Source organism: Nanorana parkeri, unplaced genomic scaffold (genome assembly GCF_000935625.1).
Source record: "Nanorana parkeri isolate BGI_ZX_2015 unplaced genomic scaffold, ASM93562v1 scaffold1, whole genome shotgun sequence".
In the NCBI taxonomy this organism is placed as follows: domain Eukaryota; kingdom Metazoa; phylum Chordata; class Amphibia; order Anura; family Dicroglossidae; genus Nanorana; species Nanorana parkeri.
The window spans coordinates 8363881-8388624 of record NW_017306269.1 but is presented as its reverse complement, the minus strand read 5'-3'; the positions used below and the strand labels follow the sequence as shown (position 1 = coordinate 8388624).

The 24744-nt window shown below is 42.7% G+C and overlaps 1 protein-coding gene across 1 annotated transcript in view; it reads left to right on the top strand.

Annotated features, from left to right (window-relative positions):
* The window catches only part of LRPPRC (leucine rich pentatricopeptide repeat containing), a 186546-nt gene that overhangs the window by 50047 nt on the left and 111755 nt on the right, over window positions 1–24744 (top strand). Inside the window, exons 13-16 of the mRNA XM_018566148.1 lie at window positions 2144–2192; window positions 2832–2883; window positions 10340–10915; window positions 11001–11176. Coding sequence (XP_018421650.1) covers window positions 2144–2192; window positions 2832–2883; window positions 10340–10915; window positions 11001–11176 — 853 coding nt within the window. The remainder of the gene's footprint in view (window positions 1–2143; window positions 2193–2831; window positions 2884–10339; window positions 10916–11000; window positions 11177–24744) is intronic.

Genomic DNA, 24744 nt, shown 5'->3' with positions numbered 1-24744 from the left:
CCCTGAAGCATTTACAGAATTCCTTAAAGGGTAAGTTCACATTCCCAAGTAATTTTGGAAAATGGTTATACCCGCTCAAATCCAGCCCCCCCCCCCAATACTTAACTCGGCGAACGCTCCCTCCCCTCCGCCAGTAAGGGTGTACTATCCACTTGCAAACTGCGAGCAATCATTCCTCAGGTGACCACACTGACCAACGAGCGCTCCCAATTTGCGAGCGAAATTCAAAATCCATAGCGCAGGGCTGCACTTGATGGCAGTATGGGGTGCGAATAGTACACCTGTAACTGCGAAAGGGAAGGAGCATTTGCCAAATAAGGTGTAGTGTGGGGGAGAGGGGGTCGGATTTGAGTGGGTAATTCCATTTTCCCAAATTACTTGGGAAAGTCAACTTTCCCTTTAATGAATACTGATATCCTTATTTGTGGTAGAGTTTGCTGCATATTTATCACCTTAAACTTGCTATACACTGTTATATTAGTTCAACCTGCGGGCCAAATTTTAAAAACATTTAATAGATTCCTCCACAGAGTGGATGGGCGAATCTCCCACTGGGCTATTGTTTTTTGACATTGGCGGGTGTGCCATTGTCAGAATACCCGAACACTGGCTCCTTTGATTTTCTGATCGAAGGATGACGGACGGAAGGGTGCTTTAGCATGTTTCAAATACTCCTCCTCAAATGCCCCTGGCTCTTTCTGCAAACTTGCTCTGTATAAACACATGATCTTATAACAAAATCTGCTGATCATATAGTGTATTTTAAAGGTTAAATCGCTAGCAATATTTAGTCACATTCAACTGGACTTGTTCTGTAATATTGAAGACGTTTTGCTGCTTGTCCAAACAGCTTATTTTGGTACGAAGTTTCATAAATATACCCCAGCATTTACCTGTGTTACCTGTGACGCTATAAATGCTGGTGTATGCGTCTGATACTCATTAGAACCATAGAAGCTGCTTCGATTCAACATTAGAAAACAAGTTGGGTGCATTTTTTGTAATGCTTTTTTTTTCCCAACTGTTTCTCAATTTTTCTTATCTTTCATCTCATGTATTGAAGCTGTTCCTTCAAATAACACACTTCCTGTCCCTGGGTGGCTATGGCCACTCACTTCCACTATCTGTGGCGGAAGCCATGATTATCACCAACGCTGGTCTTCATGTTTTCCTCTCCATCTCCATTGCATAGTGGGTGGGAGGATTAGTAGTTTACCGAAGGAAGATAACATTGGTTATGCTATCAGTTCAGTTCTGGGAAGATGAACGGCTATTTTCTGTAACTGCTGAAAGTGTTAGATTTGGCGGTTGTATTAGTGTAATTTTTGGGGTTAAGGTCTGGCAAGCTGAAGCATTTTTTATTTGTTCCTGTAGTTTATATATCCTTTTAAGTTGAATGAGACTTTCTACTACTAGTTAAACCATGACCTTCATCATGGAGACAGGGCAAAACTCCTCTCACTTTTGGGTGGCAGAAACATTGCTGGTGTGCTTTTTTTTTTTGTCAAGTTGGCTTTCTGGGTCTCATGTCCTAAAGCCAGTATTTAGGTCACATGACTAGCAGCAGCTTGATATTGTCAGTTCTGACAGATGACCCAACTGGCATGGCTCTGCCACTGTGCCTTTAGGTCACATGATCTGTGGCTTGCGACATATATTTTCACTGAACTTGGCTAAGCATACAAGTTTATGTCAATGGAGGGGGAAGACACAGCTGGTGCTGTTTTTACTAGCACCCAGAGCCACAGTGCAAAGCAAAAAGCCCCTTGTAAAAGGATGTTCCCAAACAGGGACCTCCATATCAGGATCAGCAGGTATTATTTCGATTTGAAGCTGCACATGTAAGATTGAAAACCATTTCTGAGATAACATTAACATATTAATACTTAAATGAAATTATAGTGAATGAGATTGCATCTTTTGTCTACATCTGTGTCTAGAGGCTTATTTGCATCGGTGCATTTTCCAGTGCAACACATGAAGAAAGAAAAAAAGGGAAATTTATCAAAACTGGAGCAGTTGCCCATAGTAACCAATCAGCTTGTCTCTTCAGTTTGTGCAATTAGGCTTTGAAAATAAGAGACACTGATTGGTTGCCATGGGCGTCTGCGCCAGTTTTGATAAATTCCTCTGTTTTTACCAGTCTGCTCACACTGTTCCAGCTTATTCAAATGCAGTGTTTCGAAAACCCAGTACGTCCACCTACAAAAATTATATGCTTTGTTTTTAATGTGTTAATGTTCTAGATCTGTTTTAAAAAAACGCGAATGTAAAAAAAAATTATTTTTGTTTGTCAGGAGATCGGATTTACTGAAGGTTTTAATAAGCTCTTCCTATCCGCACTGAAAGAAGGAATGTCTAACAGAAATGTAAAAAGTGTTTACAGTTTATGTGAGTATATTACTTGTTCAAACTTGATACTGGTTCTTGGGTCTCTCTCTTTTTTTCAAATGTCTTTATTTGTAACATGGCCATCAGCCCTGCATTCAAAGTTTTGGTTGGAACATTGTGCTTAAAGTGATATTAAAGCTTCTTTTTTTTTTCCAATCTAGGAGGCCCACCTTCTTATAAATCTTTTCTTTTTCTTCAAAAAAGCTTCTATTGCTCATTTTCTATAGGTTCCCCCTTGCTCTTCCGCCCCCACCCCCCCTGCACGAGTGCCTCCATCAGCTAAGTGGGTGCTATGGTGGCACCTGTACGTGTGTGTTCCTGCAGTGGCTGTGCGTGTTCATAGACACACACACAGCCCTGCGGCAGGCCACTCCCCTCCAGAGGAGCCATAGGAGCCTATGACTCCTCTGCCCTCAGTACCCTCCCCTCCCCGCAACCAGGAAGTTCGGGGAACGGGAGCATCGATTCAGGGACCAGCGACACCAACGACATGTAAGAGGGGGGGACGGGACAAAAAGGTACTGATCGGTTTTTTACCTTAATGCAGAGAATGCATTAAGGTAAGAAACAAGCAGCCTTTAAAAAAAATGATGGGGTAAGTGTTTTTCCCCATAGTTCTCTTAAGGGTAACGGGAGGGCATATACTAGCATCCTGCCGTGACCCAAAGCTCAGTATATCCCGAGCTACAGCTCACGGTATACTGAGACCGCCGCAGCCGGGACGGATCCCGACATTACTGTCGAGAGCCAACCAGCTGCGTGATTGACAGCTAGCTCTGCTATCTAGAGGCAGAGCCAGCTGTACCCGCCCCCTCCCTGTCTGTTCCTCCAGTCAGTGCTGGAGGATCGGGGGGGGGGATTCCCTGCGGGGAGCGGTGACTGTTAGTCACCGCTCTCTGCAGGGAGATGATCGAGAAGTGAGCGAGCGACGGTATGTGTTCGCTCACTTCCCGATCCAGTGATCAGTGATTTTCACTCGCCTCATAGTTCTCCTTTAATACTACTTTACGTGGAGCACAATGCACATTTGATGTAACTCATACAAACAATAGGGAATAATGTTACCATTTTAGCTAAGTGCCTAAGGTTGATTGATTGGATTATTATTATTATTATAATACAGGATTTATATAGCGCCAACAGTTTGCTCAGCGCTTTACAAAATGGGGGAGAGAGTACAGTTAAAATAGAATTTCAGTACAATAGGGTTAGGAGGGCCCTGCTCGTGAGAGCTTACAATCTAGTAGGTATTAATCTCAAATTATTATAGTTTACCGAAGCCTGCAAAAAAAAAAGAAGAAAATGGTTATTTTTGATGAATTGGCTTCCTCTAGGACAGGTTGGAACAACAAGTCCCACAGGGCGTTGCAAGATTTTGACAGCCACAGGCATGATTTCCAAAAGCATGGTGTGATTTGTAGTTTCACCACAGCTGGATGGACTTCACAGCAAACTGTGATAAGCCATCAGTGTTTTTGCCTTCATAACTGTTCAATCAAAAGAAGGCAGGTTTCTCAACAGCCATAATCTGTGATGTCTCAGTCCTAAAGCAAACCTTGCATTAATATTACACAAAAAAGTGTCTGTTAGCATCTCATTGATTGCTTTTAGAGATATTACTTTTAGTGTGGTTACACAGAAGACCCCTGCCAGGATCTGGCTACAAAGTGTGTAGGAGTGGAGAGAAGTTGTATTGCTGCACTCTGGTTTCAGCGATTATAAACAATGTCCATTTGCTCAGAGAGAGCTGTGATTGACAGCATGCTACGGCCATATGTCTGATGGCAACATGTCAGTGACTGTTGTCGTTTTTACACTTCTCTGTCATATGGCCCTATGGGCTATATGATGTATACCATAATGTGCGTGTGTTTAAAACCATACATCCACTATTAAAGGTTGGCTTTAAAGAACAAGTCCAGGAAAAAAAATATTAACCCTTACAGTGGGGCTACTGCAAGAGTTAACTCCTCGTTTTTTCTCTAGGGACTTAAATGAGAATGTTATACTCACCCGATCCTCATTGCCAGCTTGTTGTTAGACCGGTCCTTCCAGTCCCTCTCCCCTTCTGCTCCAGCAGTCTAAAGTCCCTGTAGAATGTGCTCTGATTTGGGGGTGCCTTAAATTACTGATGAACAACCGAATCTTAAATAAGTGTTGGGTTTATTTACAAATAGGGATATACATACATATTACAATTAAGGGAATTTGAAAGGGGAATTGGGGATAGGAATTGAGGGTAAGGATCCTACAGCTAGCTACACCATTCTCTCTCTCTCATTCACACCAGCCATGGGTTTTTCTCTGTTCTTCGGACACGCCTCTCCAGCAGGTCTCAGCGAATCACATTCTTGATTGCAGAGTTCAGAAAGACTTGTCTTGTCCAAAGGTCTTGCTGGTCAGCTAGGTTAGTGTCACACAGGAAGAAGGTTCCATCATATGCCCCTGCCCCCATCCCAGCATATATGCCTTGCTGACACAGGTGAGGGCAGTAAATACCAGCAGGGGGTCGGGCTTGCCCCAGGACATGACAGTCCAGCAGATCTCCTTTGATCAGTGTCCAGCCCCAAGAACCCTTTGATGGTCTTCATTTGCATATCAAACAGCAACGGGCAGCTCACGATATTAAGGAACCTTTCCATCAAAGATGTATCATAGATGTCAATTGTTTTAGCTTCCAACAGTCCCTGAGCCATCACGTTCTATACTGTGTGTAGGATGTGAGGACACAGAGGCTCCGAGGTTTGGGTGAGTAACTCTTTTATTTGGTCCCTAGATGAAAATGAGCAGTTAACCCTTTCAGTGCATGGGTAGCCCCACTGCAAGAGTTGAACCTTTTTTTCCTGGAGTTGTCCTTTGAAATAAACCTGTACCCAGACATGTGCATTGAAGTATTTACACATTGTGAGAAACCAGTAGAAGCACTTTGAAAGAAGGCTTCATTCACCTCTATATATGTAGGCATTTTGGACTAATTACTCTTCAAAGTTCATAACAGGCAGTAACATTACAGGTTGTCCCCTTTCCATTTTGTATGAAGAGCAGACATTCATTCAGCATGGGACAGGTTTCTGCTGGCCATACACTTTTCAAGAACCGCCTATAATTTATCTTTGGCACAGAGATGCCAGTCCAGGATATGCTGCAAGGCCACACCCTATAATGAGAGTGATCTGGGAGACCCAGGCCAGATTCCTCCGTCGTAGAATAGTATGAGCCAATCTAAATCTACAGCTTTTCCAAATTAACTTCAAGAGCAGAGTGTTAAGTTTGCGGCGGCAAAACTTAGTGGTTAATTAATCAGAAGCGTTTGAAAGAAAAGTAAAATTCTCGGCAACACATTCATTTTCAATGTGTTGATATCGCCCATCCAAGTAAACGTGTCTCTGTCCCAAGAGCCAAGGTCTCTCTCAACACTGGTGAGAAGTGGGGCAAAATTTAGTGAATAAAGTTGGTGAGGCGCTTTGGATATCTGGAGCCCCAGATACTTGATGGTGTGTGCTGCCCAAACGAAGGGAAATAAATGTTAACGTGCAGCCACCCGAGTCGAGGGAACAGTAACGGGAAGGATTTCAGATTTAGAGGTGTTGATTTTAAAATTAGAGCTTGCTGCATACTCTGACAGTTCCCGGAGAATATTCGGTAGGGAAGAAATCGGATGCTGAACAAATAGCAGGACATCATCAGCATATGCCACCAACTTATGCTCCGAATTACCTTTTGTGACGCCCTGAATATTTAGATTAGACCGATTAAACGATGCAGAGAGGGTGCCATTGACCTTAACCTTAGGGTTGTTACACAGGGCAGCAACCCAAGTCTGCATTGGGTCCCAAGCCAAAGGCACAGAGAGTCTCCTCCAGAAACATCCAGTCCAATTGACCCTGTCAAAAGCCTTCTCCGTGTCTAAAGACGGCAAAAGACGAAGAAGGATCAGAAGAAGAGTGCAAACAATGAAAGACATGGGTGGCCCGAAGAACATTATCCCTGGTCTCCCTACCCTTTTATGAAACCATTCTGGTCAGGAAGGACAAGGTCCGGAAGGAGACTCCCCAGATGACCAGCTAAAATTTTAGAAAAAAAAAAAAACCTTGACATCAATGTCTATAAGGGAGATCGGGTATTAAGGTTAATGCACTTTGTTTTTATTTTTTTTACAGTATCTTCAAAAATCCCATTTGTCATGGACAGACATTTTATGTATGATTTCATAAGGGAGTTTTCACGGTAAGTGTTCAGAAACCACACACACACCTCTTCGTGGAAGGCCGTCCACAAGGTTCAGGAGTGTGTCTATGGGAATGTTTGACCATTCTTCCAGAAGCACATTTGTTAGATCAGTTACTGATGTTGGATGAGAAGGCCGGGTGTTTTATCGCATTGAGATCAGGACTCTGTGCAGGCCAGTCAAGTTCCTCCACCCCAAACTCGCTCATCCATGTCTTTATGGACCTTGCTTTGTGCACTGGTGCGCAGTCATGTTGGAACAGGAAGGGGCCATCCCCAAACTGTTCCCATAAAGTTGGGAGCATGAAATTGTCCAAAATGTCTTGGTACGCTGCTGCCTTAAAGTGACATTAAACCTCAGATTTTTTAACATAAAACAATACTGTAATGTGTGCCTTACTGTAATCCATGGTAGTTTCCTCTCTTTGCTGCTCTTCCTTTTAAATCTGTATCTGTTCTCATGCTGGGCAGAACTTCTGTTTTGCAGCAGACTGCCTTGTCTCAGGAATGGATACACGGTGTCTGTGTATACGTTTCTATAGGCTTGTAACCTGAGCCAGCACTACAGGAAGAGGCCCTGAGCTGAAAAGGGAAGTTCTCCCCAAGCATGAGAAGACATGAGGATTTAAAAGGAAGAGCAGCAAACAGAATGGAAACAACCATGGATTACAGTAAGGTGCACATTACAGTATTGTTTTATGTTAAAAAATCTGAGGGTTTAATGTCACTTTAAGAGTTCCCTTCACTGGAACTAAGGGGCCAAGCCCAACCCCTGAAAAACAACCCCACACCATAATCCCCCCTTCACCAACTTTACACTTGGCACAATGCAGTCAGGCAAGTACCGTTCTCCTGGCACCGCCAAACCCGGACACGTCCATCGGATTGCCAGACAGAGAAGCGTGATTTGTCACTCCAGAGAACACGTCTCCCCTTCTCTAGAATCCAGTGGCGGCGTGCCTTACACCACTGCATCCGACGCTTTGCATTGCACTTGGTGATGTAAGGGTTGGATGCAGCTGCTCAGCCATGGAAACCCATTCCATGAAGCTCTCTACGCACTGTTGTTGTGTCAATCTGAAGGCCACACGAAGTTTGGAGGTCTGTAGCTATTGGCTCTCCGACAGTTGGCAACTTCGGCGCACTGTGCGCTTCAGCATGCGCTGATCCTGCTCTGTCATTTTATGTGGCCTTCCACTTCGTTGTTATAATACCACTAACAGGTGACCGTGGAATATTTAGTAGCAAGGAAATTTAACGTATGGATTTATTGCACAGGTGGCAACCTATCCCGGTACCACGCCTGAATTCACGGAGCTCCTGAGAGCGACCCATTCTTTCACAAATGTTTTTATAGAAGCAGTCTGCATGCCTAGGTGCGTGATTTTATACACCTGTGGCCATGGAGGTGATTGGAACACCTCAATACAATGATTTGGAGGGGTATCCCAATACTTTTGGTTGTGTGTGTGTGTGTGTGTGTGTGTGTGTTTTTCCTAATACTTATGTTTACCCCAGGTGTGTTCAAACACACTTAAAACTGTACTGTGGGCTAAAAAAAAATGTATTCAACCGCTTGAAGACCAGGTTTTTAGACCCCCTTCCTGGCCAGTCCACTATACCATTTTTTGGGGACAGATGGAGCTTTCTTTTGGTGGTATTTAATCACCACTTTATTTTTTTACTATATTTCGGGAAAATTACAAAAATTTTTGAAAAAATTATGTTTTTTTTAACATTATTACCCAATTTTTTGTGTAAAATATAAAAGACGGAGTCACGTCGGGTAAATAGACACCAAACATGTCAAGCTTAAAAATTGCACGCACCCGCGAAATCGCAAAAAAACTACCATCCCAAAATTGACCATAGGCGACGCTTTAAAGGCTTTTACCCCTCATCAGTTTAGTGTTATCAGTGATTACTGGCCCTAGAATTATTGCTCTCACGGCGACGTTCACGGCGATATGTAACATGTGCAGCATAATGGGCGCAATCGTCGTTTTCGCTGGTATGCGCACCCTACACATGTTTGCATGCGTGTATGTATGGGTGGGGACTTTTAAAAAAAAAACATTTGTTTTTTTTAATTCTTTTTTTATGTGTAACTTTAAAAAAGAAATTTGGGAAACCTTAAAAAGAAATTTCCTATTTTTTTCCGCGTAACTTTATTGCCATCATAGTCTTCAACAGGTATAACAGCAAAGTCTTCTGTGTAGATGTGTGTCTCTATCAATGGAGGCGTCTGAGTGTTCTGAGCTGTAGTGTCGCTGTAATGAGTGTCCGTGACGGTTCTCATTCATCCATGCCATGGTATATTTGTAAAAAATAAGTCAAGGCTATCCCGTTACCCTAAGGAGAACTATGGGGAAAAACACTGACCCCATAGTTCTCCTTTAAACCAGTCCAGGATGCGTACTCCCTATCTAGGATGCGCACTTGACTGTCTTCAAAGGAGTGGCCTCTTTCCTTTAGATATAGGTATACTGCTGAATCCTGACCAGAGTGTTTTGCTCTTCTATGCTGTGCCATACGCTGGTGTAACTGCGGTTTTGTTTCACCGACATACAATTCTGAGCACTCCTCACTGCATTGGACTGCATACACAATGTTGTTCATCTTTTTGTTTTGGTGTTTGGGGTCTTTTGGGTGAACCAGTTGCCTCACTGTATTGCTGGGCTTAAAGCAGACAGGGATGTGATTTTTTTTTTTTTTTTTTTTTTTAAACATTCTGAGTTTCTCAGACACCCCAGCTACATATGGGATGACCAAATTCTTCCGTTCCTCATACTTTTCCCCCTCACTTGTACTCTTGGCATTCTTTCCTCCTTCTTGACATTCTTCCCTCTTCCGATGTAATGCGTGCTTCCTTAGAGATTCTCTCTCCTTATATCCGTATTCTACTTTAAAAACTATTGGCTAATCTTAGAAGGTCATATTCTCTGAAGGTCTATTGTCACTACATATTGACGTAATGATGTTCTATACTCTCAATATGGCTTGACCAAACTACTAAGTCATGTAAATTTCTAAATTACATACTTCAACCTATTTTAAAAGGCACAGATCTTCTCTATAGACATTCTTCACACTAATATACTCTCATGTTCTGACATTGCTCTCAGATTTAAAAGACAAAGCAAAAGGATGTCTGTCTATTCCAAAGTCCCATTCATGCAAGCACGTGGTCATATAAGTTGAATCATGGGCCCATTTATTTTATTCTTCTTAAAGGAGAACTTTGGGGTTAAGGCTTTTCCCCATAGTTCTCCTTAGGGTAACAGGAGGACACAAACTAGCATCCTCTCGTCACCCTAAGCTCAGTATACCGCCAGCCAAAGCTCGCGGTATACTGAAACGCCGCAGCTGAAGCGACAATTATGTCTGGATCCGCCCAGCTGCGTGAGTGACAGCTGGCTCTGCCCATCTAGAAGCAGAGCCAGCTGTATCCACCCCCTCCCCCATCCGATCCGCCAGTCAGCGCGGAGGGGGGAATCCAGCCCCTCCCCTGTCACGGCAGAGAGCCGTGACAGGATCGAGAGGTGAGCGAACGCCGGTATGTGTCCGCTCACTTCTTGATCTACTGAGCCGACCTGTGACAGTCTCATTGTCACAGGTCGGCTAGAACTATGAGGTGAGTGAAAAGCACTCACCTCATAGTTCTCCTTTTAAGCCAAATCATTTTTGAATCCAAGTATTTCTCTCCCGTTCTTGTTGCTAGGGGCAACTGCAGCGACGGGCCTACGGACGGGGGGCGGTGCCTGCTGGGGTCTCCTTCCTTGCCCTGGGTTCTGGTGGCATATTTTTTTGCCGGGGACATGGACTGTGGGGACAAACTGGACGCAGTGCCCTGTGAGGGCTGCGGCCTCTCTTCAGGGACCTCTCCCACACCCCCCTTTGCGCAGCCTGTGCTTCTGCGCCCCTATCCCAGTCTCCCTTGGTGTCTGCGGGGTCTTTGGGGGGGGTCCACTGGCGCTATGTTGTCCTTGGAGGCCTTTTCCTCCACCATGGACAGTTTTGTGTCCCGTATGGAGCACGCGCTGACGCAGCGCCCCCCACGGAAGCGCGCTTTGCCGGCCCCCTTATCGGTCCTTTCTGGGGATTCTGAGGAAGAAGGGGGAATTTCTGCTGCGGCCGCGCAGCATGATCAGGGGGACTCCTCTCAGGCGGAGTCTGGTAGTGAAGACGAGTCGGGGACCGCCCTTATGGTCCAGGAGCGTGAATTGGTCACGGCTTTGGTTGGCGCTGTGCGGGAAACGTTAAAAATTGAGGAGACTCCGAGTTCTTCGGCGCTCCCGCCGCTTCCTTTTGGGACGCACAGGAGTAGGCATTCCACTAAGGTTTTCCCTTACGTTCCCTTTTTTGATGATTTTGTCTACAAGGAGTTGGAAGCGCCCGAGCAAGTCGTTTACCGTTCCAAAACGCTTCCTGTCTAAGTGGTCTACTCCCCCCGCTGTGGATCCGCCGGTTTCTCGCCTGAACAAGGCTACGGTTATCCCGGTGGAGGATTCGCCTTCCTTTCGGGATCCCTCGGATAGGAAGGCGGAGGCGGTGGCGCGTACTATGTACTCGGTTTCCGGGGCTCTGCTGCGCCCCGTCCCGTGTTGGCTTTTAGTACATGATCTCCGATCTGTTCCCTGTGTCCTTCAATGAACGGAGAGAAAAGGATTTTACGGTGAGTACCAAAATCCTATTTTTTCAACTACTATGCAGGTATTTATAAAAAAGAGTATTAAACCATTAACACGTTCTGATAAGATTTATATTAAAAGGCAATTAGTATCAAACAGTAAAGTGACTATTGAAAATGTTTCATTTTTTCCCCAGCTTAAATCGGCTTCAACTCTGTTCCCGGTGACAGGTTTTTTTTCCCAGCATCCTTTACTTGTGTTATGTCTCTACACCACGTTATTGACAGTTTAGAAACAATGAGCAAGCCCCGTTTAGAATCTCTAGCCGATGTACATTTGCCGGCTGTTTGTCAGCACTACGCAGAGTTCAGCCATGTCATGTCACATCACCCGCGTGTTTTCTAGGACGTTGCACTGCGGAAGCTCTTGTTTTGATGTACCTATCATAGAATGTGCTTAACCTTGTGTGTAATGTCCTCAGCAGCTGTTCTGTCCTGCATTGCACTCGCTTCTGCGACGCTTAAGAGCAAATTAACTAGCGACCCAATTATTTCCCAATTATTCATCCACTTAACTAGTGTGCGGAAGGGCTTCAAATCGCAGATAAACGCCGCCTGGTTGTGCAGCCTGTGCATACTAATTTGTATGTAAATCTAGGCATAGGCTAGTAGATAATGTTGAATGGCGGCATGTGATTAAGCCCTCTGACAAACTGCCAATGTCTTTCATAGAGTCGGTGGGCGATGAGAGCTTTTCCTTGCATGCTGATAGACTGCCATCAGTTTTCTGTCTGCTGCGGTTACTTCTGCGTCGTTCCCTGCAGCTTGTCACTCCAACCACTGTCCTCCATCAAGTAAATAACCATCATCTTTAAATTTTACAAGCAGATTTTATTGAGACATTTACACCTTTTATTTTATGCTAAGTCACCAACCACTGGGGAGTTTGGAATTAATGTGTATATTTGTAAAATGTTTAAAAGGAAAGTCCACATATAAACAGTTGTTGGATGATGCTGGAGAAATTAACCACCTGACAGTTGTGTCTCTAGGGGATTGTGTTGACGAGTTATCTTCCCTTAAAGCCAACTTTACAGTCCACAGCAAGTAAGGGCTATAAAGGAGACCCCATCCCTTCCTAAATTCCTATGGCAAACAGAAAAAAAATAAAGGAAAATATTGTCACAAGGATGACATAACTAAGGGGCTCATTTATAACTGAGCGGATATCGCAATCTGCCCTCTGTAATACTCTGCGGTGCAAGTCCAGGCCTGAGCATTTTGTTAATGGTCCATAAAAATGTTTTTAAAGAGGCAGTATAGCATTGGTATGGCCATACCACTGCGATTTTAGGAAGGCTGAGATTCCAAATCTTGAGAGAGTACTTTCCTTTACAGTGCACACCCCTTTTTCGGCGGGCCCCCGGGGGGGGGGGGGGGGGGGGGTGGAGCAGCAGGAAACCAGGATCCAAGGTAAATATTCTTTAATTGTTTTTTTTTAAAATGTTTCTGCTGTAGCAATTTAGAAGGGGCGGGGGATGTTTATAGCCCTTGTTGTGGGCCATAAAGTTGGCTTTAAGCGCAGGTAGCTCATCAATGCTATCCCCTAGAGATACAACTATGGTTTATTTCTCCGGCATTTACTAACAATTACTTATATGTGGACTGACTTTTTTTCAGCATTTATAAATATACACATTAATTCCAACTTCATACACGCCTGTGGCCAACAATGAGGGTTCCCCACTCTGCCTGTTATTTTTTTCATTAATGTTATTTTTCACATTTATTGTAAATTATGGGGAATGTAACGGGATTAGCTACACCACACAATGGTGGGTGGGATGACCCAAAAGTCCTTTGTGTTTTGAGGCAGAGTAAGAAACTAGAACAATTAGATGGATAGAGATATTTTTATAGTTTCAGATGTAAAACATTAGTTACCAATAATTACCCTCGCAGCCTAGAACTGGAAATGTGCAGCTGTGTGTGTTCTTGGTTCTCGGACCCACTGTCACTCGCAAAAAATGATCATCAAGCTAACGCACTCTAAATTTTGTATTGAACAAAAAAATCTTTAAAAAACTGGTCAAGAACTGTATTAAATATCACTTTAGGAGAGACTTGCTTCAGTGACAGGCAAACAAGTGGCATGTAAGTACAGCAGATGCAGTCTCCTGTTAAGGCCACATAACTACAAATCTGCAGGTCAGGGGCTCTCACCTATTGCCAAAAGCACAGTAACTTTATGAATCCTTGGGTTGCCACCTTGTAAATGACAAAAAGCCTTGATTTTTTTTTTTTTTTGTCTTTCCTCCTTGAAGCATACAGTTCTTAAGGAGACGTAGTTCTTCCAAAGTAGATTGCACGGTGTACAGGGAGCTGTGAAAATCTGCAGCTCCAGCCAGAGGCACTGTCGTTGCCCTGCCTTTGTTTGAGTGGAATGCAATAGCATGAGCGGAATGCAATAGCAGAAGAGTGTTTAAACTAGCGCTTTATTGGCAGCACACCATAATACATTCTCTGCAGACTTGCTTTGGGCCAAGTGCTCCCATGTGCAGCTTCTGGGCTAATGTAAGCTTCAATATTTGTTTGATTAAAATGCTGTCACTATCTTGTCATCAATTATTACACATTCGCCTTTCCTGCTATAGCTCACAAAACACCAGAAATCCATGGTTCGGATTGTGTGCTTTTCTTCAAAGAACTTGTTGATTTCTTTCCTAACATAGCACTTATAAGTCTTATAAGTCTCCATGGAAGTCTAATCCATGGAGGCCCCATCTTGCAACTAATAGGACTTAGAGACACTTAGCTCAGGAGTTAAATCTTGAAAATGCATTCAAGTACCGTAACTAGTAACAAAAAAGTATCGTATTTGCTCATCACTCAGTTGTAGATCCTCAAATCATCTCTGAATTGGTGCTGACACTGTCCTTCCTTCTGGAGGGTGGCTACTTTTGTTCTTCATGGTCCCTGTGTATGTAGTAAAGTAGCCAACACTCCAATCATGTGATGGGCTACAATCTCATGTTTACTTTACTAGTTTGTATTGAGATTGTTGTCCATCACAGGAGAGAGCTTGGAGCAGTGGCTACTTTATAACACACACACGGACCATGGCGAACAAAAGTAGCCCCCCTCCAGAAGGAAGGACAGTGTCAGCACCAAATCAGAGATGATTTGAGGAGCTACAGCCGAGTGATATTAAAATAAGCTAAATTTTTGTTATTTGTTAAGTTACTTGAAGGAATGTTTAGGCCTCATTCACACTGCTGCGCATACGTGCGTATTGTACCATATGCAAATAAATGGCTCTATACACATAGCCGAGTATGGAGCCGTATATTTACGTAGCGTAAAAATGCGCAAAAACAGAATGGAACAGAGATGCGTCTGGGCAGCGTACTTCTGCGTATTATACGCGCATACGTATGTTTGTGCGTATATATGAGTGTATATGCGTACAGTTCATTAGAGTTTCTAATGAACTGTAGTTCATAGTGCATGCATATACGCACATACGCTCGTATATACGCAGTATACAATTTTGCTCTTGTGTTGTGTGTAAATGAGGTCTTAAGGTTTAAATCCTGAGAGTATTGCCATTTTAAATGATCTGCTACTGACAGCTTCGTGCCAAATACTACAGCATACTTTTTGCCTCGATGATTCAGGGCTGTTTTGGCAGCAAAAGGGGGACCTACTCAATTTTAGGTGTGTGTGCGTGTGTTAGTGTTAGAATTTACTTAGCATACATAAGAGTACAAGATTGTCATGTTACCTGTTGGTCACGAGAATGGTTGGGCAATACTATGCTTTCAGTACAGATGCACGATTCCTTTCAGATTCGTGAAATTTTTTTTTTTTGTCTTGGGGTCTCCATTTCCACAAAACGGAGTATTAGACTACATAAGCAACGCCGACTTTATACAGTGCAGAGAGGTGTAATTATGGATCTTTAAAATAAAACAGGAAAATAATATAGTAATGGTATTTATGCATGGGAGGTGATATACGAGCAACCACTTTATAGCTGTCTGGGTGCAACAGTGCCCAGACAGCACTTAAAGTGGAAAGTGTGAAATTATTTATGTGGACGCCAGACGATTGCACCTACTTTGTATCGTTATTAAAACACTTTACATAATTATGCACTTAAAGACTGTATAAAATACCTTATTTTTATGATAAAGTTACTGTAAGCAACTTGCTTGATTGTTCAGTGGTGTTGTGCTCCGACTTTGATATTTGTTGTCCTTTGCTGCCACCTACAGGAACCGTGATTTCAAATCCTTCGCAATGGTAAGCTTCATTTTTGGTTTTTTTTAGTCTGTGTTTTGCCGGTGTTAGAAATAAATTCTGCCATATTGTGTCCATAAATGAAATAGTTAATGTGTGTTTTAATTGTTTTTAGAATAACTGAAATGCTCTTTCTTTTCTTTCTTCTTTCTTTCTTTCTTCTTTCTTTCTTTCTTTCTTTCTTTCTTCTTTCTTTCTTTCTTTCTTTCTTTCTTTCTTTCTTTCTTTCTTTCTTTTCTTTTCTTTTCTTTTCTTTTCTTTTCTTTTCTTTTCTTTTCTTTTCTTTTCTTTTCTTTTCTTTTCTTTCTTTCTTTCTTTCTTTCTTTCTTTCTTTTCTTTCTTTTTTCTTTTTCTTTTTCTGTTCGCAAGGGCCTAAAGGGTTCTACACCAAGTTGTTTTATTTACAGCGTATCTAAACCCAAAAACAAAATATTTGTTGCATCTTAAAGTTTCTACATTGCGGTGGCTGCATCTGCCTTTTTTTTTTAGGCTTCTTTTTTCTTTTTTTTTCCATTGTTGATCTTGCGAATAACACATTTCCCAAGGTGATGGCATTCTCTCACTGTAGTTATGAGGGAACACTGTTTATTACCCGAGGCAGTTCTTCTGATTTGGATTACAATCATCTCCCCCTCTCCTCATCTCTTATTATGTAGAGAGTTGTTGCTTTGTAGTTCACAGAATACAGTTGTAAATGCTAATACCAGCTTTAGTTTTATGCATAGGATTTTACAAGGACAAAAGATTTTTGGCAGAATGGACAGGAATTTATCCTGGTGAAAATAAGCCTGAAAAAATAAAAACAAATGCAGCTACCACATCTAAGGACTGTGACTGGACAATAAATGGAGAAGCAGCTGACTGATGAGCTCATCTCTCTGCCACTGTGCTCTTTCCTTTTAATCAGCAAATTCTTAGGCTGCACATGAGCACTGCAGCACAACTGATTGGCTATTTCTGCTGCTTCTCTCGTTCCCAGTCTAAGCTCTGCTGTACACTGGATTGCAAAAGGCAGGTACCATTTAAAAAAATACATAGCTTTATTAATTAGTCTTTTTTCATATTTGCCTGGAGTTTGCCTTTAAATTAGGTTAGAGAGCAATTAATAACATTTATAACTTTATATGCAGAAGTCCCTGTGCCTGAGATATTTGACAGGAAACGTGCAGCATCCTACTGTTCTGTGCAGTAGTAATGAAAGCTCTTTCACAAAAACCAGGTTACAATTTCTCTTTAGAGACCCGTTAATCGGCCTCATTGTAGATTTATCGGTTCTTTTTGACATGCAACTTGAAAGTGGAAAACACAGGGCCCACTTTCCCCTTCTGTGTTCTCTGTAGCTGTGGAATAGAGGACATTCCTCTAATTGGATCTCATGGCACGGATAAGATGAGTGCTGGTACGCTGCCCAGTGTAGATTATTGTAATGAATGAATTGTTCTATTAGGATTACTATGAAATGGGTTTTAACAAGTACAGATTTATCAGGAAACCACAGGGCAGAGAAAGCTTGCTCAGACAATGATTTTGCATGGTACATATTAAGGAGAGTGGGTGTCCTTTATTAGGGAACTGTTCCATCTTTGTTTTTAGTGTGCATTAAAGAATAACTCTGAGCCAGAAGTCTTTTTTTTTTAATTACAGTACTAATTTTTACTGTATTTGTATAGGTTCTCATTTTCAATGTCCTTAAAGAGACCCTGTCACCACAGGATCACTGGATAGAAAAGCCTAACTCTTTTTCAAAAAAGTTTTATTAATTTCCAACACAATTAGGATAACATAAACAGGTAAACGAGACCAATGGGCTGACACAGCAGCTGTGGTAGGAGATCAGGAAGTAAACTTGTAAACCATTAGGCATCATTACAGTCAAATAGCAAAAGGCTGCCAAAGTGGGAAGAAAAGCAAAAGCTATGTGTAGAACAAAGTCCCTAATCGACCCCATAAAGGCATCTGAAGTACACTTGGCAAAAAAAAAAGCCCAACTTTTCAGCAGCCCATACCACCTAGGTATTCATTCACTTTGTGGTGTGTGGAATACCCGCTTCCCTGCCACATGGTGTTTCAAGACATGAACTGCTGGAACGTATAGATGTTCCTCTTTGCAGGACTGTTTTTTGGGGGTTTTTCGCTCTCTTTTTTATTTTTTATGGTGACTGGGTCATTTTAAAGCTGAACACCAAGTAGATATTGGCCTCTTGTAATCCCCTGTACTGTAGACTTGGAGATGAATTGGTAGCACCTGGAACATATCAGGTGTGCTGCAGTGCACATGTGCTCTCAGGCAACATACTGACAGGACAAGAGCTTAGTCATGTTCTCATTAACCATAGTAAACAATCAACCTCTCTTTAGTTTGTTCAGTTAAGCTTTGAAAATGAACGAGACAAGCTGGTTGGTTACTGTTGGCAACTGCTCCATATTCTGTCTGCTCCAGTCTTGATAAATTCCTCCCATTATATAGTAGAATAAACAGGTTGAAGAGTATAAATTGGTATAGATGTTTTCACAGGAACCTCTAAATGTGACCTGGCTGACCTTTTAGAATGGGAACTATTTACTCATATTAATTCTTTGGATTTCGACATGCACAAGATCATAGCTCTAAGTTGTTCTGGGCCACCAACTTCTGTTGCAATTTCATCCTGCATTGTGTTTGCATAGTGGTCTCAAAATAAGTTGTGAAGAGTGGCCTTCATGCGTATCCCACCATCAATTAGTAAAGAAACTTAGAACAAATTTGAACTTTTGCCCAAATGCATCTAAGCACATCACTATCTTTAGACCTTACTGCTCTTTAGCAGCAAAAAGTAACATGAAACAGTTTCATTTCCATCTTGTGACTCATTTCTTGGTACCCTTCAAAAGGTCTCCTTATGAGATGCATTGTGGACGGTTGATGTCAGACAGCTAAGTGTAGGTGAGGAACTGATGTCCGCTAGCAAACTGCATTGTGGGGAATTGATGTCAGCCACTGAGGTGCATTGTGGGGAATTGATATCAGCCAGTGAGGTGCATTGTGGGGAACTGTCAGCCAGCGAGATGCATTGTTGGGAACCTATATGAACCAGCAAGTCACATTGTGAGCAGCAAGTGTCAGCCAGTATGGTGCTTTGTGAGCAATCGGTATCGGCCAGTGGGGTGCATTGCGGGGAACTGCTGTCGATCAGGAAGACACATTGTAAGCAACCAAAGTGAGCAACTGATGTCAGCCAGCAAGGTGCATTGTGAGGACTGATGTTGGCCAAAAAGGTTAATTGTAAGGACTACTGTTAGCCATCATGGTGCATTGTAGAGAACGGTTGTTGGCTAGGAAGGTGCATTGTAAGGGAACTGATGTTAGCCAGTAAGGTGCATTGTAGGGGACTCATGCTAGCCAGTAAGGTGCATTGTGGGGTACTGGTGTCAGCCAGTGAGATTCATTTTGGGGAACTGATGTCTGCCAGCTAGGTGCATGGTGGGCGACAAATGTCAGTCAAGCTAGTAATTGTGTAGAAGGCAGCAGAGGTCGGGCAACGAGGGGCATAGTTGGCAGCGCAGGTCGGTCATGTAGGGCATTGTGGGGAACTACTGCCCGCCGTTAGATACTTAAGATAAGCAGGGTAAAGAAAATGTCAGACTGTGTGGTTTATCCTGATGAATCTGTTGCGTCAGTGCTCAACAATGCATAGAATCCGACGCTAAGAAATCGTTCAGGAGATGGTAGCGATCACCCTTCAGTATTGTTTTTGTTGGGTAGTAGTAGTATTTTAGGATGCTTCAATTATGATCTTTTATGTAATTTTGCTGTTTTTTGTTTTTTTGGGTTAAGGCCCGGTTTATTTTTATTTCCATCATACAGTATTTTTCAGGCTTAGTAAGGTGGTTCAAAGAGCACTTTTGAAGTGCAGTAACTTCTCATGATAGAAGTCTAGAGAGTTCTACTACTGTAAAGTGCAACCTAATTGGTTGTTTTGGGCTGCTGCAATTTGATCATCACCGCTCTTTGTACTGCCTTATTGACTAAGCTGGTGATATTTCACGCTGCTTTATACCATCTTCTGTTTCTACTTTTGCGATGGTGATGCCAAGTCGATACATCGCGCATCCCTGTCAATGGCAGTTTCAGTGATTTTCTAGCACGTGATTTTAAGCTCCGAGGCATTCCTCTTTTCTCATCACCCTGGGACACGACAGCGTTAACAGGTTTAGTTGGCCAGAAAATGATGCTCTTTGTATGCTGTTTTGTGTCTCGATCTGTTTTCTTTATTTTCCTCTGTCGTAAATTACTATGATGTGGCACATGGAATAATATGTCCGTGAAGAGATGCTTTATTATTTGGAGAATTCAATTTCAGTGGCCATTTGTCATTGTGTGTCTGTGTGTTTTATATTCCTGCTCTCCTCACTTGGCTGCAATGGGTCATTATTCTGTCTCCACAGATAACAAAGCTCTTGTACGAGGATGGCTCCAGGCTCCAAAAACCTTCGCATGAAACTGGTAGCGTTTCAATTTCTGTGATTGTAACATATCCGTAAATCTGTTCTCGCGTGTAATGGTGGTAGGCGGCGAGGATTACTACTGTAAACTGTGATTGCTACTTTTTCAAAGCGAAAGAGTGAACGCAAGCTAAAATAATCCTTTTGTGGTCGCATTTTGTTTTGCATATTTTACATGTAAATTGTACGCAATTACGGAAGTTCATGGTAAATACATGTGCATGATATATATAGAAAATAGATTTTAAAGTTGTTATCTTTGCTGGCAGATCACAAGGTTATATTTTCCTTTAATGCATTTTATTTTATTTTTATTCTGCTCCCTGTTGGGCTTTTATTCAGACAGATAAGAACATGTGCAAAGTTTTGTCAGCCATATTAAACAGACGTCCACTTACTTTAGTCAAGTGACATACAAGAGGGTAATTGATTGGGTGACATATTACACCAAACTCTGCACATTATGTTGATTTTCAGTTCTTGTAGTGACAATTAACAAGCATTGATGGTTTTACGTAGGGATGCACCAATACCAAGTACAGATAGTTTTTAGACTAGAGAAAAATTCAGAAGTTAGGAGGCAGCTGTCATTTGTAAGGAACACACGGAGCTCCTGGGATTTATTTATCCCTGTTATAATGTCAAGTACTCACAGATACAAGTACTGATACATTTTTGTTTATTGTCATGTGACAGTTTTCCTAAAACAATACAGACTAATGATTTCAGGACAGTGGTGGAGCGCCAGAGCCAGGTCACAGCTGCAACCCTGGTTGTTCTCGTGAAAATGCCAAGTATCGGTGCATCCCAAGTTTTAAGTTATGCTAACCATACACGCTTAGATTTCTCTTGTACTGCTAAACATTTTGGATGGGGGAATCTTCCCTGCCAGCTATTGTAGTAGTAGTAGTAGTATTATTATTATTCAGGATTTATATAGCGCCAACAGTTTGTGCAGCGCTTTACAATATAAGGAAGACATTACAATCACAATACACTTCAAGACAAGATGGTAAGGAGGGCCCTGCCCGTGAGGGCTTGTATTCAGAAGTTCTGGCACCCGCGGCTGTCAGAATACCCGAACAGAGACATCTGTTTGGGTTGAGTAGTTGTCGTCAATCTTTCAACCGGCTGCTTCGATTTTTCAATCATGTCGAGTCACAGAGGGCCACCCACGGCTTGCATCTCAGCCCATTTAGGGATGGGATTGGAGCCGTGTATTGCTCCCTTGTTTTTTTTATTGAAATAAACAAGCACTGGGTTGAATGGTATTAAAGGAAACGTGTCATGAGAAACATTTGTTGCTAGCCTCCTCTTAAAAGAAAAGTATTTTCTGTTCTGTTAGCTTTTCTTTAAAGTTGAACTTCAGACAGATTTAAACACAAATGAGTGCAACTAGGTATTTATATTAATTAATAAATCATTAAATGTAGATTAGTTAAATGCCAACAGTGTAATTACCTGATTTTGACCCGGTATCAGCCTCTTGCTATCCCCTGAACAACAGGGCTAAAACTAGGAGAGGGAAAAGCAGGACTTGGAGCTAATCAGGTGTGCTGCATGCAGATGTACTGACGTCTAACATGCTGGTGGGAGAAGAGTTAGCATAGGTATTCATCAGTCTTCAGCTGCGCTTTTACTGTCCAGTTATAATGCTAGGGGTGAAGATATGGTACACCACTGCATTCCTTAACTATAAGGGCGCGGTCACACCAGCCCATTTTATGTTCTTTATAGAGTGTGCACACTAATGTGAGTTTTGTAGGGGGCGTCTGATGTTCCAACACATCGCATCTCTGAACTGGTGCTGACACTGTCCTTCCTTCTGGAGGGGTCTACTTTTTTTCCCCCATGTTCCCTGTGTGGGTTGTAAAGTAGTCACCACTCCAAGCTCACTCCTGTGATGGAGTACAACGTCACGTTTAGTTTACCAATTTGTATTGAGATTGTCCATCACAGGGCTGAGCTTGGAGCGGTGGCTACTTTTACAGCACACAGGGACCATAGGGAACAAAAATAGCCGCCCCCCAGAAGCAAGGACAGTGTCAGCACCAATTCAGAGATGATTTGAGGATCTACAGCTGAGTTATATACACATAAGATAAATTTTTGTTAATAATTAAGGTACTTAAATGCATTTTCAAGTTTTAATTCCTGAGTTTAGTGTCCCTTTTAAGCTTACCATGCATGTTGACCATATGTTCTTTGAACAATCAACTTTCACTTTACCCAAACTTTGTAATATGAAGTCTTACCATACCTTAGATTGTATATACCTTGATGACAGGGACTGATGTGAATGTGCAGTATGTTAAAGTAGTATAAAAGGAGATAAACGACCAGTAGCTTTTTGAGATATCTCATTGAGATAAACGACCAGTAGCTTTTTATGTTCCCTTCCCCCTCTCCCCCCCCCACACTTGTCACTGCCGCAAGTACCCAAAGCGATCTTCTGTTTCCCTGAATTATCTGGTTGCGGGGGGAGAATACTGAGAGGAGGGGAGCTAACCACCCTTTAGGGAGGAGGGAAGGGACCTGGTCTGCCACAGGGCTATGTGTGTGTCTATGGACGCCCACAGCTACTGCGGGCACAAGCACGCACGGGTGCTTCCACAGCAGCTGCTTAGCTGTTGGCGGCACCCATGCGGGGTTATGAGCGCTGACCCCATAGAAAACGAGGAACAAATAATTTTTAAAGAAAAAGAACAGAAGATTTATAAAAAGGTAGGCATCCTAGATCTAAAAAAAACTAGGCTTTAATATCACTTTCAGAGCTGCGTAAATCTATCCAATCAGTTTGTATCTAATGAAGCAGGCCCTTGCAAAAACTGTATCGGTGCATACCCTAATTGTAGCATGTATGGTGAGCTTAAAGTGTAATGACTGCAATAATCTCCCCTTTTTAGGGTTCTTTCCCTTTATTTTTTATCTGGTGAACCTGCCAGTGGCAATGCTTATTGTGTTGTAGCTATGTAGGAACAGTTTTGTCATACTTAATTTGTACTACAGAACAGATTCCACTCTCCTCATCTTTATAATATGAATGGGGTGGGGGGCATGGTTTCTGTACCTAAAGCAGGCCTACAGCCTCCTATCGCTTACAGCCAAGAAAGGTGCCATCTTGGCCTCTATTTGGATTGCAGTTGCCATGGTGCTGCACATGTGATCAGTTGTTACACCAGCCATTTGAGGCCTTGAAAGTTTGGTTGAGAGCTTAAATAAGCACACTGGCAACCTTGGCAGTTGGCATGCCTTTTAAAGTAACCGTTTTGGGAGACATTATTTGATTGGTGAAGTTCCTCTTTTAAGCGGAAACCTGGGCAGGGCTGATGACAATTCTCGGGAATTTAAGTGTAGCCGGATCATACAGAAAATTAAGAGCACACTGGATTTCTGCCAGATCAGCAGGTATTTTGTTTTATCAAACACATATAACAAAATGCCTTTATTGTTGATTTTATAAAGTACCAAGTAAGAGAAATTCCTTGTTGGGTACATACACTTTAGGGGAAGCTAATATAAAGAAGAACTTGGTACTTTTATGACTTTTTTAATGAAAACAAATTTAGAGGTTTTTTGTTATTAAAGGAGAACTTAAGGTTTCACTCACCTTATAGTTCTAGCTGACCTGTGACAATGAGACTGTCACAGGTTGGCTCAGTAGATCGGGAGGTGAGCGAACACATACCGGCGTTCGCTCACCTCTCTATCCTGTCACGGCTCTGTGCCGTGACAGGGGAGGGGCTGGATTCCCCCCTCCCCGCTCCAATCCGCCAGCGCTGACTGCCGGAACGGGGCGGGTACAGCTGGCTCTGCCTCTAGATAGGCAGAGCCAGCTGTCAGTCACGCAGCTGGGCGGATCCCGGCACAATTGTCGGGATCCGCTTCAGCTGCGGCGCCTCAGTATACCGTGAGCATCAGCTTGCGGTATACTGCAGCGTCTCAGTATACCGTGAGCTGCAGCTCGCGGTATACTGAGCCTAGGGTGACGGGAGGACGCTAATTTGTGTCCTCCGTTACCCTAAGGAGAACTATGGGGAAAAGCCTTAACCCCATAGTTCTGCTTTAAGCCCTCGTTCACACCTAGGCGCCACTGTTTTTGCGAGTTTTTGCGAGTTTTTACGCGCTTTAGCAGCATGCGGTTATTTGCGCGTTAATGCGTGTTGTGCACATTTGCATGCGCGTGTTAATGAGTTTCATGAAAACGCGCGTTTTGATTGGCAGCTCATAAACCATTGTAGGCAATGGAAGAAAGGGCCTTTAAACGCGCGAAAACGCTCACGAAAATGTGCAATGTGCTTCTGTTGCATGTTTTTGGGCATTTCCAATGAAGTCTATGGGGAAAAAAAGCACTTTTAACTGCCCAAGGAAGCTCCTGTACCTTTTTCAGGCGTTTGGCGTTTTTCTGCTCAGGTGTGAACCAGGGCCATTGAAAATCCTGGGATTTTTTTGTGTTGGGCAGGTAAAAGCGCTTTTCGAACTGCTCAAAAACGCCTAGGTGTGAACCAGGCCTTAGCAAGACGTGCTTTCCATATCTGCATGACGTTTACGTTCAAGAAAAAGGATGATCCAATAAGCCTATATATAAAATGTTTATACTGCATGGTCTTAGTAGTCATGTAATAATATAGATCTACACCCCTAACACCTATATCTCCTGGGAATCTGCTTTGTTTGCATAGCTCTCCTACAGCGCAGGGAAAAGGAGGGGG